Consider the following 14,565-nt stretch of genomic DNA (forward strand, 5'->3'; position numbering starts at 1 on the left):
GATCTTTTGTAGTTTCATAAAAATTCTGAGCTTAAAGAAAAAATTATGTGAATAATGTTATTTCAATTTTGATAGGGATTGAATCTTTAAATTGCTTTGGGTAGTATTGTCATATTAACAATATTAATCCATCCAATCCGTAAGCATGGACTATCTTTGTATTTTTTTGTGTCCTCTTCAATTTCTATCATCAGTATTTTCTAGTTTTCGTTTATAGATCTTTCACATCTTTGGTTACACTGATTACTAGGCATTTTATAATTTGTATACCTATTGGAAATGGGATTGCTTTCTTGATTTCTTTTTTTTTTTTTGATACGGAGTCTTGCTCTGTTGCCCAGGCTGAAGTGCAGTGGCACAGTCTTGGCTCACTGCAAGCTGTCCCTCCTGGGTTCACGCCATTCTCCTGCCTCAGCCTCCCGAGTAGCTGGGACTGCAGGCGCCCGCCACCACGCCCAGCTAATTTTTTCTATTTTTAATAGAGACCGGGTTTCACTGTGTTAGCCAGGATGGTCTCGATGTCCTGACCTCGTGATTCACCCGTTTCGGCCTCCCAAAGTGCTGGGATTACAGGCATGAGCCACCACGTCCGGCCACTTGAGTTCTTTTTCAGATTGTTTGCTGTTGGTATATGTAAATGCTGCTGATTTTTGTATGTTCATCTTGTATCCTGCAGTTTCACTGAATTTATCAATTCTAACAGTTTTTTTGGTGGCGTCTTTAGGTTTTTGCAGGTATGAGATCATGTTATCTGCAAATAAGGCTCATTTGACTTATTTGTTTCCGGTTTGGATGCCCTTTATTTCTTTCTCTTGCCTAATTGCTCTGGCCAGGACTTCCAGTATTGCATTGAATAACAGTACTGAGAGTGGGGCATCCTTGTCTATTTCAGTCCTTAGAGGAAAGACCTTTAATTTTTTCCCCATTCAGTATGATGTTAGCTGTGAGTTTGTCATTTTGAGGTATATTTCTACTATACCCATTTTTGATGAGGGTTTTTTTTTTAATCATAAAGTGATGTTCAGTTTTATGAAATGCTTTTTCAGCGTCTATTGAAATAATATTCTTTTTTTTTTTGAGAGAGAGAGTCTTACTCTGTCACCCAGGCTGGGAGTACAGTGGTGCCATCCTGGCTCACTGCAGCCTCCGCCTTCTGGGTTCAACTGATTCTTCTGCCTCAGCTTCCTGAGTAACTGAGGTGGGAGGATCACTTGAGCCCAGGAGGTTGAGACTGCAGTAAGCTGAGGTCATACCACGGCACTCCAACCTGGGTGACAGAGTGAGACCCTGTCTCAAAAAACAACAAACAAACAAACAAAAAAATTTTCCACTCATTTTCATCATTCATTTATTTCTACGGGTACTTTTAATACATGTAGGCAGCCGGGTGCAGCGACTCGTGCCTGTAATCCCAGAACTTTGGGAGGCCGAGGCGGGCAGATCACCTGAGGTTAGGCGTTCGAGACCAGCCTGGCCAATGTGGTGAAACCCTGTCTCTACTAAAAGTACAAAAAAAAAAAAAAAAAATTAGCTGGGCATGGCGGCAGGTGCCTGTAATCCCAGCTACTTGGGAAGCTGAGGTGGAAGAATCACTTGAACCTGGGAGGTGGAGGTTGCAGCGAGAGGTCGTGCCATTGCACTTCAGCCTGGGTGACAAGAGCAAAACTCTGTCTCAAAAAAAAAAAAAAAAAAAATGTAGGCTTCTTTCCTGGAGTACATCATTTTCACTTCTGTGAAACTTAGCAGATTACAAATTCATATATGACACTGGAAGTTTTATTCCAAGCCACATTTATTTGCATAAAATGAGATCCTTTTGGTTTTGTTTTCTTTACTCGTTCAATTGGTATATATTTCTTCTTTATTCTATAAGCAGTTACTGTATTATTTTTTCCTCATATGAGTGACATTGACTGTGTGTGTGTGTATATGAGCTGTTTATATTTCCTTTTCTCTGGATTTTGTTTATATTCTTTGACAATTTTTATGTTGAGTCATTGTCTTCAATTTGCAGAATCTCTTATGTTGGGAGGAATTTGAGATGGAGTCTCACTCTGTCACCCAGGCGGGACCGCGTGGCATGATCTCTGCTCACTGCAACCTCCGTCTCCCAGGTTCATGCCATTCTTCTACCTCAGCCTCCCAAGTAGCTGGTATTACAGGCGCGTGCCACCATGCCTGGCTAATTTTTGTATTTTTAGTAGAGACAGGGTTTCACCGTATTGGTCAGGCTGGTCTTGAACTCCTGACCTTGCAATCCACCTGCCTCCACCTCCCAAAGTTCTGGGATTACAGGCGTGAGCCACCGTGCCTGGCTACTTTTCTTTTTAAGTAACTTCTTTATAACTTTTTCTTTTCTTTTCTTTTCTTTTCTTTTTTTTTTTTTGTTTTTTTTCTCTTTTTCTTTTTTGGAGACGGAGTCTTGCTGTGTTGCCTAGGCTGGAATGCAGTGGCGTGATCTCGGCTCACTGCAACTTCCGCCTCCTGGGTTCAAGCGATTCTCCTGCCTCAGCCTCCCCAGTAGCTGGGACCACAGGCATCGCGCCCGGTTAATTTTTTGTTTTTTTAGGTAGAGACGGAATTTCACCATGTTAGCCAGGATAGTCTTGATCTCCTGACCTCATGATCCACCCACCTCAACCTCTCAAAGTGCTGGAATTACAGGCATGAGCCATTGCGCCTGGCCAACTTTTTCTTTTCTTCTTTTCTATTTTCTTTTCCTTTTCCTTTTCTTTTCTGACAGAGTCTTGCTCTGTTGCTCAGGCTGGTGTGCGGTGGCGTGATCTCCACTCACTTCAGGCTCCGCATCCGGGTTCATGCCATTCTCCTGCCTCAGCCTCCCAAGTAGCTGATACTACAGGCACCCAACACCACGCCTGGCTAATTTTTTTGTGTTTTTAGTAGAGACAGAGTTTCACAGTGTTTGCCAGGATGGTCTGGATCTCCTGACCTCGTGATCCGCCTGCCTCAGCCTCCCCAACATTTTCTAATTAAAGTTACAGTGAAGGCTGAGTTTCTTGATAAAAATAAAAATAGTGAAATTTAATGACAGGATAAAACCTTGTTTTATTAGTATTTTTTTAATTTAGAGAAGTACTATTTTAACATAGCTAAGGAGACTGGGGATAATGTTTGAAAATTTGGGAGCTTTGGCTGGGCGCAGTGGCTCACGCCTATAATCCCAGCACTTTGGGAGGCGGAGGCAGGCGGATTACGAAGTCAGGAGATCGAGACCATCCTGGCTAACGTGGTGAAACCCCGTCTATACTAAAAATACAAAAAATTAGACAGATGTCGTGGCGGGTGCCTGTAGTCCCAGCTACTGGGGAGGCTGAGGCAGAAGAATGGCGTGAACCTGGGAGGTGGAGCTTGCAGTGAGCCAAGATCGTGCCACTGCTCTCCAGCCTGGGCGACAGAACGAGACTCCATCTCAAAAAAAAGACAATTTGGGAGGTTTATTTGGGCCACAGTGAACACCAGATATTTAATTTGATATAGATGTTGTGGCAGCTAAATCTGAGTTACTTTCCTTCTCCTTGTTCTTTTGAATACAGGGTGAGCACGGACAATCTTGTGCCAAAATGCTTGTGAATCGAGCATTGGGCCGCTGGAGGCAGCGTATGCTCCGAGCAGATAACACTAGTGCCATAGTAATCTGCATCTCTCCAGAAGTGGACAATCAGGGAAACTTTACCAATGAAGATGAGTTGTACCTGAACCTGACTGATAGCCCTTCCTATAATAGTCAAGAAACCTGTGTGATGACTCCTTCCCCATGTTCTACACCACCAGTCAAGGTATATAGTTCCATAGTTTTTAAGTTATGTTTTAATAGTCACAAGTTTGGTTACCGTCACCTGGAAACAATTTTTAAATTCTTACAGGATTTTGGATTTGAACTTGGTTCAAGAAAGTGGTATAACTTATTATCAGAGAGCCATCTTTATATCAATACTAATCTCAATGCCAGCCATGTATACAGCACTAATAAAAAGGTGATTGTGGACTCTTAAGAATATTATCGTTTGCCATCAAATGCTATGAATATTATTTTTAAAGCATTTAGAAGTTTGTGAAGCACTTAAATATATTTTGTTTGAATCTCATAGCCCAGAAGTAGAGCTAATGTTATTATTTCATTTTATCAGTAATAAGCCTGAGAGATTAAACTGTCTAAACGAGGTCATAGAGAATCAAAATTGAGCTGGACCTGAGGACAGCAGACATTACAACTGGTTGTCTGTTAACTCGTCTAAGAAACTTTATTCCTGTTTCTTATCCACGTTAATATTGAGTGAGTTTAAGGTATGCTTTGACATAAGCAAATTTTAAGTAGATATCATACTTTCCTTTTTTGATTTACTAAGAACTCAAATACTTGGTTGTGTTTTCATACTAATTTTTCCCACCAAAAATTAGCAATATTGATTGATAAATGCTTTAATACATAGTATGGCTAACCTGGCTTTCTGAGAATGTGTTTTCAGTAGACTGACCATTAAAATGGGAAATATAGCGAAATCTAACGTCATCTATTTAGGCAGTTTTTTAAAGTGTCAAGGGCTTTAATTTTGGGCATTGTAATCCTATAGTCCATACTTGGAAATGGGTTATTACTGCTTTGCTTTCTTTCACTTTACATACATATGGCAAAAACCACATATGGCCAGATAAAATGGAATCTTTTCATTTCTTTTTCTTTTTTTGTTTTTGAGACAGAGTTTCACTCTTGTTGCCCAGGCTAGAGTGCAGTGGCACGATCTTGGCTCACTGCAACTTCCACCTCCCAAGTTCAGGTGATTCTCCTGCCTCAGCCTCCCGAGTAGTTGGGATTACAGGTGCCTGCCACTATGCCCTGCTAATTTTTTGTATTTTTAGTGGAGATAGGGTTTCATCATGTTAGCCAGGCTGGTCTTGAACTCCTGACCTCAGGTGATCCACCCGCGTTGGCCTCCCAAAGTGCTGGGATTACAGGTCCAGCCAAAATGAAGTATTTTCATTTACAAAAGTTTTCTTTTCTTTGAAAACCATGAATGGTAATGTAGGTTGAAACCCTTTAAAGCCTCTTTATTCTCTCTTCGAAGCTGCGAAGGAGCTTGTGTTTGTATATTTGCGTATGTCTGAATATTTGTATGTAATTATTACTTTCATGTTCCCCGATAACTGACCTTTAGGCAGTATAGAGGAGGAGGAGACATTAGAGTGGGGAATAGTGTGAGGGACAAAGGGGCATTCTTAATACTGACCTCAAATAAAAATTATTGCAGTCTGCTGACTGGCATTAGTAAACCCATACATAAAATATGTTTAAAAAATTACTTAAGCCAGGCACGGTGGCTCATGCCTGTAATTCCAGCACCTTGAGAGGCCGAATTGGGCGGATCACCTGAGGTCAGGAGTTAGAAACCAGCTTGACCAACATGGAGAAACCCCATTTCTACTAAAAATACAAAATTAGCCAGGTGTGGTGGTGCATGCCTATAATCCCAGCTACTTGGGAGGCTGAGGCAGGAGAATCACTTGAACCCAGGAGTGGAGGTTGCAGTGAGCCAAAATCACGCCATTGCACTCCAGCCTGGGCAACATCAGCGAAACTCCATCTCAAAAGAAAAGAAAAGAAAAGAAAAAAATTAAATTCTGGACTGGGCGCGGTGGCTCACGCCTGTAATCCCAGCACTTTGGGAGGCCAAGGCACGCGGATCAGGAGGTCAGGAGATTGAGACCATCTTAGCCAACATGGTGAAACCCGATCTGTACTAAAATACAAAAAATTAGTGGGCATGGTGGCTCGTGCCTGTAATCCCAGCTACTTGGGAGGCAGAGGCAGGGGAATCGCTTGAACCTGGGAGGTGGAGGTTGCAGTGAACTGAGATTGTGCCACTGCACTCCAGCCTGGTGACGGAGCAAGACTCTGCCTCAAAAAACATAGTAATAATAATTCTGATAATGACCTAATAATACTACTAAAGATAAGAAGACGTATGTATGCCATATGCAGGTATAGTTATTTGTTAACCCATTGGCCCTGCCCAAATATGGGAAAATATTTAGATTAATTCAAAATAATTAGTATTGTTGGCTCTGATCTAACAACTAACAAAGACAAATTTCTGCCCAAGAAATTGTTTTTGGTTTGTTTTATTTACCTTAATTGACATAAAGGTGAGTACTCCCAACTATGTTTGATTTACATCATTATTAAAGTTATCTCATGTTTAGTAACATAGAGATAAATTTAATGAGAATTTGATTAATATTGAATAGTTTCAGAGACTTACATTTAGACAAGGCATGTGAGACTAGATTTGTCTATAAACATGTCAACTTCTATTTGAATTCTCACATAAATTAGTCTTTGTTTTGGGATGGAGATAGTGGAAAGCCTTTGTTTAAGGTAGTTTACTATGACACACATTTCTTTCTCTGTCCTTTGTTTAGGGCAAAACTAAATTTAGCTATGTTTTACAAGCTAAGATCTATAAAAAAGGAATGGGGAAGAGAGCAAAGAGTTTCAGAAAATTAAAACTTAGTTATGTTTTAGGCACAGTTTGTAATTGTTTAATATCGGATTACAGGATAGGTGGGAGGAGAAAGTTGATCTCTGAAGCAGTGAACTTTTTTAAACTATGTATTTTTAGGGGGTAACCTCAACATTACATCACTGTTTTACGAACGTGCAGGCCTTAGCAATACAAATTAATCTGGGGTACATCTGAGAAGTCTAAATAGTTGCCTGTGCTAACAGATGCAATGTATTCCCACAGAATGCCAATAAAAAGAGAAGGAAAAAGAAACGTTCAAGGAGAAAGTTGGGGAAGGAAAGCCAGCACCCCTGTAGGGTCAGAATAATAATCTGTGCATTTAAAAAGACACAGCTGGCCGGGTGCAGTGGCTCATTTCTGTAAACCCAGCACTTTGGGAGCCCAAGGTGGGTGGATCACGAGGTCAAGAGATTGAGACCATCGTGGCCAACATGGTGATACCCCGTCTCTACCACAGATACAAAAATTAGCTGGGTGTGGTGGTGTGCGCCTGTAGTCCCAGCTTCTCGGGAGGCTGAGGCAGGAGAATCACTTGAACCTGAGAGGCAGAGGTTGCAGTGAGCCAAGATCACACCACTGCACTCCAGTCTTGTGATAGAGTGAGATTCCATCTCAAAAACATAAATAAATAAAATACATAATAAATAAATAGACCGGGCGCAGTGGCTCATGCCTGTAATCCCAGCACTTTGGGAGGCTGAGGCGGGCAGATCATGAGGTCAGGAGATCGAGACCATCCTGACTAACATGGTGAAACCCCGTCTCTCCAAAAAATACAAAAAAATTAGCTGGGCGTGGTGGCGGGCACTTGTAGTCCCAGCCACTCAGGAGGCTGAGGCAGGAGAATGGCGTGAACCCGGGAGGCGGAGCTTGCAGTGAGCCCGATATCGCAACACTGTACTCCAGCCTGGGCGACAGTGAGACTCTGTCTCAAAACATAAATAAAAAATAAATGGAGCAATGGCTCCAGAAAGAGTATATTTTTAATAAAAAAGAGAAGTGGGCCGGGCACGGTGTCTCATGCCTGTAATCCTAGCACTTTGGGAAGCCGAGGCAGGCAGACCACCTGAGGTCAGGAATTTGAGACCAGCCTGGCCAACATGGTGAAATCCTGTCTTTACTAAAAATAGAAAAATTAACTGGGTGTGGTGGTGGGTGCCTGTGATCCCAGCTACTTGGGAGGCTGAGGCAGGAGAATCACTTGAGCCCAGGAGGTGGAGGTTGCAGTGAGCCAAGACTGTGCCATTGCACTCCAGCCTGGGCAACAAGAGCGAAACTCTGTCTCAAAAAAAAAAAAAAAAAAAAAAAAAAAGAACAGAGAAGTGATGTATTTGGGGCAGTAACAGATTAGTAACTAGAAATTCTTTGTCCTTTTCTTCAATGTCCATTGGTCCTAAAGTCAATATGTTTTTCAGTAAAGCATATTCTTATCTATGATTAGATTGAGGTCATTTTAGAAACAGGTTTCTGGGCTGAGTGTGGTGGCTCACCCCTGTAATCCCAGCACTTTGGGAGGACAAGGAGGGTGGACCACTTAAGGTCAGGAATTTGAGACCAGCCTGGCCAGTGTGGTGAAAACCCATCTCTACTGAAAATACAAAAATTAGCCAGGCATGGTGGCAGGTGCCTCTAACCCCAGCTACTCGTGAGGGTGAGGTGGGAGAATCGCTTGAACCTGGGAGGCAGAGGTTACAGTGAGCAGAGATCACGCCACTGCACTCCAGCCTGGATGACAGAGCAAGACTCGGTCTCAAACCAACTAAAAAAGAAGCTTCTGGATGCCTTCAATTTCCCTTTCATTTTATTTTTTGAACCTCCCTGCCTCCCTTATTTCCCTTTTAACTCTAGACAAATTAAAGGAAACATTCCTATTATAAGTATACTTTTATATAGCACTTTAAAGAAAGTTGTATATTCAGGCTGGGTGCAGTGGCTCATGCCTGTTATCACAGCACTTTGAGAGGCCGAGGTGGGCAGATCACCTGAGGTCGCAAGTTTGAGATCAGCCTGACCAATATGGAGAAACCCCGTCTCTACTAAAAATACAAAAATAAAAATTTAGCCAGGTGTGGGTGGTGCATACCTGTAGTCCTAACTACTCGGAAGGCTGAGGCAGGAGAATTGCTTGAACACGGGAGGTGGAGGTTGCACTCCAGCCTGGGCAACAAGAGTGAAACTCCATCTCAAAAAAAAAAAAAAAAAAAGGAAAGGTGGCTGGGCGCGGTGGCTCACACCTGTAATCCCAGCACTTTGGGAGGTCAAGGTGGGCAGATCAGCTGAGGTCAGGAGATCAAGACCATCCTGGCTAACATGGTGAAACCCCATCTCTACTAAAAATACAAAAAATTAGCCGGGCGTGGTGGCGGTTGCCTGTAGTCCCAGCTACTCAGGAGGCTGAGGCGGGAGAATGGCGTGAACCCGGGAGGCAGAGCTTGCCGTGAGCCGAGATTGCGTCACTGCACTCCAGCCTGGGTGACAGAGCAAGACTCCGTCTTTGGGGGGGGAAAAAAAGGAAAGGTGTTTATTTTATAGGAGATTTTATTTCAGAGAAAGATCAGATAAATATGTCTTCATTTACTGCTTTACAAAAGGATTTGCGTGGACTTTTCAGAATCTATTAGTATTTTAATAAATTTTGATTGAGAGTCCACTTGAGGAAATTTTACATGTTTGGGGGAGAGAGTGTTTATGCTTTAACTCTGGACCTTGATAAAGTATTAAGACAATGATTTTATGAAATATTATTGCTTTGGAAGAGCTGGGTTTGACAGTAAGAATGTTCTTATCTGGAGGTGAGCGGATATTCTGAGTATATGTAGATTTAGAGCACTACACTCAAAGTAGTGGTGCATATCTAGATTGACATGAAGCGTTTTAAAAACAGCATTTTTAAAAACAATAAAGTGCCTTGGATAATTCTGATTTGTTTCAATTGGGAATTTCCCTAACCATTCTCAGTAGGGTCCCATGTGTACTACTTTTCTCAAATCACAGAGCAGTATCTAGTGTTTGCAGGATGGGTGCAAAGCAGCATTCATCTGAGTTTTCATTATGACCATTATGGCATAGTTGCTTTAATGTCGTACTTTGCTTTAATAATGTGTTTTAATGTTGTAATGCTTTCCACGCTACGTACTCAGAAATTAGAATTTAGGAGATAGGAAATAAACCAAAAAACCACAAATTTGTTGCTTATCCTACGGAGATGCTACCATCCCCCCCAGTGGTTACACTAGTTTTCATTACTATAAAATTGAGGTTTTTGTTTTTATTTATTTATTTATTTATTTATTTATTTATTTATTTATTGTGAGACGGGGTCTCACTCTGTCACCCAGGCTGGAGTGCAGTGGTGCGATCTCTGCTCTCTGCAGCCTCCACCTCCTGGGCTCAAGCAGTTCTCCCATCTCAGCCTCCAGAGTAGCTGGGATTACAGGTGCGCACCACCATGCCTGGCTAATTTTTATATTTTTAGTAGAGATGCTGTTTCACCATGTTGGCCAGGCTGGTTTTGAACTCCTGACCTCAAATGATCCACCCGCCTCAACCTCCCAAAGTGCTGAGATTACAGGGTTAGCCACTGTGCCCAGCCAAAAATTGAGATTTTTAAAAGCTTTTTTTTCTTTTTTGAAATAGGGAACACTTCGTGAATTTTGTGTCATCTTTGCACAGGGGCCATGCTAATCTTCTTTGTGTTATTCCAATTTTAGTATATATGCTGCTGTAGTAAGCACTTAATGGCATCTTAAAGCAATTTTTTGATGGTTCTTATGGAAAAATATAAGACTTTCATGAAAAATAGAGCGATTTCATCAACATTATGTTATTGTCAAAAGTAAAATTAAAACGCACACAGAGAATGCGATACTTTTAATCTTCTCCATGTTTGGGTACAGAATAGTGGAAGAGTGAATGTGTGCCTATGGTTAATTTTGAGGGTTTGTTTTGAAATTTTGTTCCTTAATGTATCTTATTTTTGGTTACCTGCCAGTGGATAGAAAATACATGTGACCACGTGAATTTTCACCCACTTGAGTAGATTATTTTATAATTTCATCTATTACCCTGAAGACAGAATTCAGTGTCATTCTTACCTTTATATTGTCTTCTCACTCTGGTTCCTCCCATTAAACCTTACACATAGTTCAGTAAATATATGGTGAATGAATTAGTGAATGCATATAACATGTTTTTGCCATCCTACTAGCTTCATAACAAGCCTAACATCACATACATAGGTTTGTTGAGTTCTAGGATAAATTTTTTCTTATTTGTTTTACCTTCTTATTTTTCAGTCCCTGGAGGAGGATCCATGGCCAAGGCTGAACTCTAAGGACCATATACCTGCCCTGGTTCGTAGCAATGCCTTCTCAGAGAATTTTTTAGAGGTTTCAGCTGAGATAGCTCGAGGGAATGTCCAGGGTGTAGTCATACCCTCAAAAGATCCAGAGCCACTTGAAGAAAATTGCGCTAAAGCCCTGACTTTAAGGATACATGATTCTTTGAATAATAGCCTTCCAGTTGGCCTTGTGCCTACTAACTCAACAAACACTGTCATAGACCAAAAAAATTTGAAGATGTCAACTCCTGGCCAAATGAAAGCCCAAGAAATTGAAAGAACACCTCCAACAAACTTTAAAAGGACACTAGAAGAGTCCAATTCTGGCCCCCTGATGAAGAAACATAGACGAAATGGCTTAAGTCGAAGTAGTGGTGCTCAGCCTGCAAGTCTCCCCACAACCTCACAGCGAAAGAACTCTGTTAAACTCACCATGCGACGCAGACTTAGGGGCCAGAAGAAAATTGGAAATCCTTTACTTCATCAACACAGGAAAACTGTTTGTGTTTGCTGAAGTGCATCTGGGAAATGAGGTTTTTCCAAACTTAGGAGAGGGCTTTTTAAATTTGGTGCCGAAGTTGGACTTTTTTTAAGGAGACAAAATTAAAAGAATATACAGTTTGACTTTTTGGAATTCAGCAGTTTTATCCTGGCCTTGTACTTGCTTGTATTATAAATGTGGATTTTATAGATGTTAGGGTATAAGTTGCTGTAAAATTTGTGTAAATTTGTATCCACACAAATTCAGTCTCTTACTCTGATACACAGTAATTGTGACAACAGGGCTAAATGTTTAAAGAAATCAAAAGAATCTATTAGATTTTAGAAAAACATTTAAGCTTTTTAAAATACTTATTAAAAAATTTGTATAAGCCACTTGTCTTGAAAACTGCGCAACTTTTTAAAGTAAATTATTAAGCAGACTGGAAAAGTGATGTATTTTCATAGTGACCTGTGTTTCACTTAATGTTTCTTAGAGACAGGTGTCTTTTAATCATTATTTTTTATTTCTGATTTCATAATTCAGAACTAAATTTTTCATAGAAGTGTTGAGCCATGCTACAGTTAGTCTGGTCCCAATTAAAATACTATGCAGTATCTCTTACATCAGTAGCATTCTAAAACCTTAGTCATCAGATATGCTTACTAAATCTTCGGCATAGAAGGAAGTATGTTTGCCTAAAACAATTCCCTTCTTTTTCATCCCAGACCAATGGCATTATTAGGTCTTAAAGTAGTTACTCCCTTCTCGTGTTTGCTTAACATATGTGAAGTTTTCCTTGCTATTTCAATAACAGATGGTGCTGCTAATTCCCAACATTTCTTAAATTATTTTATATCATACAGTTTTCATTGATTATATGGGTATATATTCATCTAATAAATCAGTGAACTGTTCCTCATGTTGCTGGATTTGTAGTTGTTGATTTATTTTAATGGTATGTACAGTTTGAGTATTGCTTATCCAAAATGCTTGGGACCAGAAGTGTTACAGATTTTTTAAAATTTTGCAATATTTGCTTTACACTTAGCTTTTGAGTGTTCCTAATCTGAAATTCAGAATGCTCTAATGAGCATTTCCTGTGAGCATCAATGCCTGCTCTGAAAAAGTTTCTGATTCTGGAGTATTTTGGATTTTGGATTTTCAGATTAAGGATACTTAACCTGGATTAACATTCTGTTGTGCCATGATCATGCTTCATGCTTTAGAGTGAGTTTATTTTATTTATTTATTATTTTGTTTGTTTGTCTGAGATAGAGTCTCACTCTGTCATCCAGGCTAGAGTGCAGTGGCGCAATCTCAGCTCACTGCAACCTCTGCCTCCCGGGTTCAAGTGATTCTCCTGCCTCAGTCTCTCTCCCCAGAAACTGGGACTACAGGCGCGCACCACCACGCCTGGCTAATTTTTTTTTTTTGAGACGGTGTCTTGCTCTGTCGCCCAGGCTGGAGTGCAGTGGTGCAATCTTGGCTCCCTGCAACTTCTGCCTCCTGGGTTCATGCAGTTCTCCTGCCTCAGCCTCCTGAATAGTTTAGATTACAGGCACGTGCCACCATGCCCAGCTAATTTTTGTATTTTTAGTAGAGGTAGGGTTTCACATGTCGGTCAGGCTGGTCTCGATCTCCTGACCTCGTGATCCACCCGCCTCGGCCTCCTACAATGCTGGGATTACAGGTGTGAGCCACCACGCTCAGCCAATTTTTGTATTTTTAGTAGAGATGGGGTTTCACCATATTGGCCAGTCTGGTCTCGAACTCCTGACCTTGTGATCTGCCCGCCTTGGTCTCCCAAAGTGCTGGGATTATAGATGTGAGCCACTGTGCCCGGCTTAGAGTGAGTTTAAATACAACTTAAAGTCTTCATTTTTGCACACTGAATTTTTTATTTTAATATCAAATATATTGAAATAGGTCAGGCGCGGTGGCTCATGCCTATAATCCCAGCACTTTGGGAGGCTGAGGAGGGCAGATCACGAGGTCAGGAGATTGAGACCATCCTGGCCAACATGGGGAAACCCCGTCTCTACTAAAATACAAAAAATTAGCCAGGCGTAGTGGTGCACACCTGTAGTCTCAGCTACTCATGAGGCTGAGGCAGGGGAATCGCTTGAGCCCAGGAGGTGGAGGTTGCAGTGAGCTGAGATCGTGCCACTACACTCCAGCCTGGCAACAGAGTGAGATTCCATCTCAAAAAAACAAAAAAAAACAATGAAATAATAAGAATGTGATTAAGTCAGTTATGGCTTATAAGCATTATGTAAAATATGTAGCGATTTAAGATGAATAAAAAACTGCCAACTTCAGTAATACAGGAAAAAATCTAAAGGGAATTAATATTAAACACTAAGTATGTAATTTTGATGTGACTTGTACAGTGAGATAATTTTTTAGTTTATCAATTTGGAACAAGATCTGTCATTGAGAGATTCAAGAGTTAATTCATGAATTCAATGTCATGCACCTACAATATGCTACAAACTGTGTTGTTGGAAACATACCGATTTTCCATAGGAAATCTAAGAGTTTTTTTCAGCTCTTTCCAAGAGAGAGATAGCAACTAGCAGACACTTCTGGAGTCTGTTCATTGTGAAAGTCTTTTCCATCTGGTACACATGTAATACCATCGTGGCTGCACCACGTGAAAATCCAGCAAGCCAGGTGTGATGTCACATGCCTGTAGTCCCAGCCACTTGGGAGGCTGAGGTGGGATGATCACCTGAGCCTGGGAGATTTAGGCTGCAATGAGATAGGCTCATGCCACTGCACTCCAGCTTGGGTGACAGAGTAAGACCCTGTCTAAACAAAATAACAAGAAAAACACCAGCAAATCTAAATACATACTGAAATCCAGACCGGGCATGGTGGCTTATACCTGTAATCCCAGCACTTTGGGAGACCGAGGTGGGTGGATCACGAGGTGAGATTGAGACCAGCCTGGCCAACATGGTGAAACCCCATTTCTACTAAAAATACAAAAATTAACTAGGCGTGGTGGCGTGTGCCTGTAATCCCAGCTACTTGGGAGACTGAGGCAGGACAATCGCTTGAACCTGGGAGGCAGAGGTTGCAGTGAGCCAAGATTGAGCCAGGCCGGGCGCGGTGGCTCACGCCTGTAATCCCAGCACTTTGGGAGGCCGAGGGGGGCGGATCACGAGGTCAGATCAAGACCATCCTGGCTAACACTG

General features: G+C 41.4%; 1 protein-coding gene and 1 non-coding gene across 2 annotated transcripts in view; one reads left to right on the forward strand and one right to left on the reverse strand.

Annotated features, from left to right (window-relative positions):
- PPM1D (protein phosphatase, Mg2+/Mn2+ dependent 1D) overlaps positions 1-12,284 on the forward strand; it is a 68,103-nt gene extending 55,819 nt beyond the window's left edge. Inside the window, exons 5-6 of the mRNA XM_008011203.3 lie at positions 3,555-3,797; positions 10,838-12,284. Of these exons, the coding sequence (XP_008009394.2) occupies positions 3,555-3,797; positions 10,838-11,395 (801 nt within the window). The 3' untranslated portion in view covers positions 11,396-12,284. The remainder of the gene's footprint in view (positions 1-3,554; positions 3,798-10,837) is intronic.
- Positions 10,171-10,276, reverse strand: LOC119622263 (U6 spliceosomal RNA). Its single transcript, XR_005238926.1, has one exon. It is a non-coding gene; the product is annotated as a U6 spliceosomal RNA (small nuclear RNA).
- Positions 12,285-14,565: the final 2,281 nt, after the last annotated feature.

The sequence above is a fragment of the Chlorocebus sabaeus genome, chromosome 16 (genome assembly GCF_047675955.1).
Source record: "Chlorocebus sabaeus isolate Y175 chromosome 16, mChlSab1.0.hap1, whole genome shotgun sequence".
Classification (NCBI taxonomy): domain Eukaryota; kingdom Metazoa; phylum Chordata; class Mammalia; order Primates; family Cercopithecidae; genus Chlorocebus; species Chlorocebus sabaeus.